Source organism: Lepidochelys kempii, chromosome 1 (genome assembly GCF_965140285.1).
Source record: "Lepidochelys kempii isolate rLepKem1 chromosome 1, rLepKem1.hap1, whole genome shotgun sequence".
Lineage (NCBI taxonomy): Eukaryota > Metazoa > Chordata > Testudines > Cheloniidae > Lepidochelys > Lepidochelys kempii.
Window position 1 is genome coordinate 46721888 of NC_136380.1, and position 6000 is coordinate 46727887.

At 48.5% G+C, this 6000-nt stretch overlaps 1 protein-coding gene across 3 annotated transcripts in view; it reads right to left on the reverse strand.

Annotated features, from left to right (window-relative positions):
* The window catches only part of FLT1 (fms related receptor tyrosine kinase 1), a 138791-nt gene extending 133017 nt beyond the window's left edge, over positions 1-5774 (reverse strand). For 2 of the 3 annotated variants that reach the window (XM_073340752.2, XM_073340742.2), the window contains exon 1: positions 5409-5774. In XM_073340752.2, coding sequence (XP_073196853.1) covers positions 5409-5475 — 67 coding nt within the window. In that variant the 5' untranslated portion in view covers positions 5476-5774. The remainder of the gene's footprint in view (positions 1-5408) is intronic. The other variant, XM_073340762.2, reaches the window with a different exon arrangement.
* Positions 5775-6000: the final 226 nt, after the last annotated feature.

The window sequence follows — 6000 nt, forward strand, 5'->3', positions numbered from 1 at the left end:
CTACATCTTGGTAAGAGAAGATCGAGAATGCCCCTTGTCACCAACAACTGAAGATGAGAAGGTAATAGATTTTAGGGCTGCATCAGAATGAACAAAAAGAAAAGGAGTACTTGTGGCACCTTAGAGACTAACCAATTTATTTGAGCATAAGCTTTCGTGAGCTACAGCTCACTTCATCGGATGCATACAACCTATCAGAATGAACAGTTCACACACAGTAAATGGAAAAGGCAGCCCATTCCTGGTTGTTAAATGCTGAGGAAGGTAATTTCTTAGGTTGATGAGTAAAGTGTTTGTAAATTACTTTAAATGGTCAAATGGAAGGGATTCTCAGATATGCTCACACAAGCAGCCATTCCCCCTCCCCCAAATACTGATACATAGCTTTGGCTTGGGGCTTTGTAGTGTAGAAATATTACACAGATGGTCAAAAAAGGGCAAAGTAAAGATAAAGTGTGTTTGTAAAGGAACTCTTGGTGCATAGCCACAGAGAAATGGTCCAACAGTTGACTGTGATTGCCAGACATCCCTCTCTTGATGGGAAAGCATCCCCCACTCTTGCAGCAATCCCTGCTTCCTGCTCCCTTCTGGGTTGCATCAGGAAGTCTCAACGCCTATCTCTAGCAGACTCAAAGGAACAATTTCCTCAGTAGAATTCCACCCACAGCCCATGAGACAGTTCTGCAATGCTGAGCCTTACCCCTGCCTTTCAAGTCCTTCCTCAATCACCCCCTCTCCCTTTCATTTCCTTTCACTATCACTATCTCAGCCTGACACGAAAACCACCAGTCTGATACTGCAACCGCTTGCAATTTCCAAACTGCACAGAAGTGTGAGGAGTCAGCAATCATTCTGGAAAGCAGCAGGCATTGCCTTCTGTCCTAACACACAGCCCAAACGGTTAGCCACGCCCGCTGCAAAGACCCTAGTTCTGGTCTTTGAAAAGTCTGACAAAGCAAAGGTCACACTTGTTCATGAGCATTTTGAGCTTAAAAAACAAAAAATCTCATCTCACATCACCAATTAAAAATGGTAAATGTATTGAATGTTTGTGGGTGTGAAAGTCATCTTTATTATACAATATACTATACTATACTATACTATACTATACTATAAATGCTGATTTTCATCGACACTAGTGCAAATCTGGAGCAGCTCAGCTGAGTTCAATGGACTTACTCCAGATTTACACCAGCATACGTGAGAGCAGAATTTGGCTCAAAAGAGCTATACTGTACAGAGCACCTTGCCAAAATACCATGGGGTAATTCCCATTAGTGCTGGTGAATCCCATTAGTGTGGTTAAAAAGTTAGAGGCTTAAATTCTACATATAAATGGAAGAATAGATGCTTCTGTTCCACACCAGTTTCTAATCCTCCAGCCTTATGTAAATGTACGCTGGAATTTTTCAAGGAGGGAGTGAGGTGCCCAACAGTCATTGAAATTCAAGGGATGTTGGATGTCCAGCTTTTGGGTTCTTTTATTGCTCCCAGTCCTAATAAGACAGTGGAACTGATCAACCCCTGCAGGCACATATAAGTGCAAAGTGCAGCCCCCTGTGGCTAGGAAGGCCCCAGCACCTGAGGGGGAATTCATATCTGGGTCAAACACATGGTGCCACAATGATCATCCTAAAAGAATACACAACTTGAAACTCAAGCCCGAGCTCCATAGCCATCCCACCTGTGAAGGCTTCCCGGGACAGGCCCTGAATTACCATGTCTCCTGCATGTCCTAACAATGCCCCTTCCCAGCAAGATCTCTGGATTTGCATTGCTGCTCCAGGCCTGCTGATGGAGAAGGGGTTAAGAGTGGCTTGTGACACTGCACCCCTTGTTTCCATGCTAGGCAAACTTTCTGCTACCAGGAAGCTCACATCATTCCACTGACAGGACCAGGATGGTGAATCAGACTCTACACACTTTGTGAATGGCAGGATCACAAGACAGTCCTTGTCCTGTTGCCTTTTGCCCCACCAGCTATGCCAGCCTTGTATGACCCTTTGTCCTCTTCTCCAACATATGCTCCCACTACTTCTTACACACTGCCCGGCCACAGGAAATGCCTTTGGGAGCATAAGGCCACTAACCTCTCCGCCTTAAAATTCCTTCTCAAGATATAACTCTGCTGTGATGCCTCCAGGAGATCAGCCAACTAAAGATTGCATGGGGGGGAAGACTCAGGGATCATTGACATTGTTTATTACATTTTTTTAAATCATATGATTTGGAAACATCAGGTCAGGCATTATCACTATCTTACATAACCACATGATCTTATTATCATTATCTCTTCCTTCCTTACCTCCTATTGTTTGGTTGATACACTTGTCACATCTTGTTTTGAGTTATACTGTAGGCTCTTCCAGGCAGGAACCATGATTTTAGAACATCTAGTTCACTGGGGCCTGACCCTAGCTGCCACTGCAGTACTAATGATGACAAAAGTTAATGTGTAAAGTGACTAGCAACTGAAGCTCTCTAGTCTCCTATTTCTCATTCTATCGTCGTGCTCAGTCCTAGTCCCATTGCTGGTACAACTGACTTCAGTAGGACAAGGGTGCAGATCCAAGGAGGCTTTGGCTTTCGCTCTGTGCTGTCATTTAAAAATGAAAATACATATTAGCTGATCTCTCTGTCTGAAGCCTCTCTGAATGTACATGGTCTCTGGTTCTTCTATAACTAGCCTCACATATGGATAAGGGGCTTGGGCCCAATCCTTTAGCCCTGACTAGGACATAATCCTCCAGTGAGGTCAAGAGAAGAGGACTGCAGAATCTAGCTCTTTAGTTAGCCTCCTGTAGTCCTTCCACACGCCAAACCCCCATTGCTTGAAATGGGAGTCATAAGTGTGCAAGGACTGCAGGATCAGGCCCTAATATGGCATCAAAAGTTTAATTTTTACCATTTGGTAAAAACCTCACCCTAGACCAGTCAATAGTCTGGTGATCAGGGCACTTGGGATATGGGAGAGCCACGTTTAAGAAACCGTGGTCTTAATCAGGCAGAGCAGGGACTTGAACTTGTAAGTCTTCCACTTGCCACATGAGTGCCCTGACCACTGGGCTATTAGCTATTCTAAGGGGGTTTCCTCACTCATGGGGTTTTTCATGAGACTGTTTGAAAGGTCTCCATTTCCTCACAATGCAGAATGGGGAAATGTTTTGTTTCTCAAAAATTGACATGGGATGGGAAAATGATTTCCTTCCCAGATTGACTACAGGGGATGGGAGTAGGAGTCTATGGAGAATCAATGCTTTTACTTTAACATGTAATTTCCCAACACCCCATTCCTCACCCCTTTAGTATTCAGGATCTGATCCTGCTCAAAATTAAAATCATCAAGAGTTTTGCTATGGACTTCAAAGGAGCATGGTCACCCCTTCTGGGAGATCTACTACATAGCAAGTGACAGAATAGGAGATTTTGCAGGATTGATGATGACCAAATCATATAGTCTGCCACAGTACCCATGCCCAACCACCAGCTACCCATCCCAACTGAAAATCACTTGGCAGGATTTGACCTACTGTCTCTAATTGTAGATATGCAGACAGCTCTGTATTCTCAATGCTTTCAAGTCAAAATCTGAACTAAGTTTCAATGCAAGAACAAAATATTTCAGGGTTGTTTTACTCATTTACACAAACTATTTGCATTACTGCCATGGTTTTAGGAAATTAACTCAGCCTTTATAAATGTATTGGTCATCATCTATTTAGTCTGGATTTAGTTGATTGAAACCATAAAGTAGAATAGTTTGCAATAAAATGTAACACTTCAATGGTTTTATAACTCCTCCATTCAACTAATTTATAACAAATAATGCAACAGGTTAAGTTACAACAAGTCTGTGTTTGGCCCTAGGTTCCATATGCATTTTAGTATTTTCTCTCACTCGAACTCAAGACCTCCCTGTGCCTGGTCCAACTCCCGTGAACCTCCAGATGACTTTACCTCTCATCTGGAAAGCTCTGTTCCAGCGCCAGAAAAAGCAAGCATGCCACTGCGAAAATCCATACTCCGGTGCATCCCAGCTAATTAGCACTTCGCCCTGTTGGTCCTACTGTTTTGGGGTCCCCCAAATTGTACCATCAAAATAGACAATACATATTGCTTTTCCTATATGACCAGAAAAAATCCAGGCTCCAACACATCCCGGTGCAAGAGCAATCTGGGTTTTACCGAATCCAGGGAATTTTGACCACAGATCTCTACATTCTGTTGGAAAAATGGAAACCAAGTGTAGCTGCTTCCAGTCCTTGCTAAAAAATCTGGTCCCTGATACAACTCGGCACACAAAGCACTTGTAAAATCCAAACATGGACCGGGAGCCAGCATGATATGGCCCATTTTTTTCACCTAGATCCGCAAAGTTTTACTCTCTATACAGATACTCTTTTACATCAGGTAAATCTATGTCCAGAGCTCTGCTTTGATGGTGGATCTATGTCCTGGCGGTGTTATTTACCAAGGATATATCAGGATCTGGATCTTTGCAGTGGGATTGGAGCTGGTGCTCTTCTTTTCTGGTAGAATTTAAGGCTTTGAGATTTAAAACCCCCACCAGTATCTAGGTACCGGATACATCTTTTTGCGGGGCTGCTGCTCTCCTCTGCTATAGGGTCTGGATTTTCGAGTTCGCTAATAGTTGCTACATTTTTTCCCCTCTGTTAAAACTGGAATTTTGCGGAACTAGGATTACAGTGGGCAGGGTCAGGGCACTAAATGTGTCTTTTTTCCCTCGCTGTTGGGCCAGGATGGATCAGAGTCCAGATTTCTCCAGGGACGTGCGGCTACAGCGGTTGTCTGTTTAAATTGTACAAGATCCTGCGGGAGCCCAGTGCTGGAACCGGGCTTCTGCTGCATTCGCTGCCCGGGATTCGTCGGGGTCCGGATTTTTGGCGAGGCGGGAGCCGCTAGCCTTGCTCTCTGTTTTGATGCTACAAACTGGGGGCTTGAGGCCACAGATCGATAGGATCCAGCCTCTCCCCGAGATTTCTTTTCTGCCCGTGAGAGTCAGACACGGGACAGCTCCGACGGGCGTTACGAGAACCTGCTTGCACAGCAATAGGGACAGAGCCCCGTTTGGGCACCCGGAAAGCGTCCCGGGGTAAGCAGGTGTGCGCAGCAAAGCAGCCTCCTGCAGGGTGGGAAGCGGGGTCCAGACTGGGCACCATGGGGGTGAGGAGAAATGGCGTGCGGCTGGGACCCCAGCTCCGGCCCCCTGCGCTGCCAGGGAGCGGGGAGGGTCACACTCCCCCAGGCAGGGGCACGGGATTGGGAGGGTGTCTCTCTGGGGCGCAGAGCCAAGCGCAGCCGGCTGCCTCCTGAGTCCTGGACCACTTAGCTTCGGCCGACCCCCGCCACCCCGCCACCCCCACCCCGCAGGGGAACGGGCCACTTACCTGCGAGGAGGAGAGCGGGTGCCAGCAGCCCGCACAGCATGGCACCTGCGAGCGCCCGGCTGCCCATGGTCCTGCCCGGGAGGTGCGCGCAGGGTAGGAGAGCTCCGCCCGAGCCTGCTCGGAGAGAGGACGCGGCTCAGGGACACCCAGCAAAGGGGCTGATCCTCCGGCAGCCTGGCCGGGCTCGCCTTGCCCGCGGTGGCGAAGCTAGCGGGGCAGCTGGTCCCGGAGAGAGATCACTATCCAGCAGCCGCCTAGCCCCGGGACAACGCTGCGCTCCGCTCCGCTCCGCAAGGCGCGTCCAGCTGCGCGCTTAACCTCCCGTGGACATCCCTTCACAGGGAGCTGCCTGCCGCCCGGCTGATTTATAACCTCCACATCCTCCCAGCGGATCACGCCCTCCTCTCCCTGCGTCACCGGGTCCCCCCTCCCCTACATAGCCTGGAGCCCCCCGGCCCCCTGCCGTGCCCCGCTGCCGGCGCAGGAGTGACTCCGGCTCCCGAGCGCGCCAGGCAGGGCTCCGGCTGGGAGTCAGTGCCCACTTCCCGGCTTCTCGGGCCCCCGCTCAACTCGCCTCCGCGGCCCCCCACCC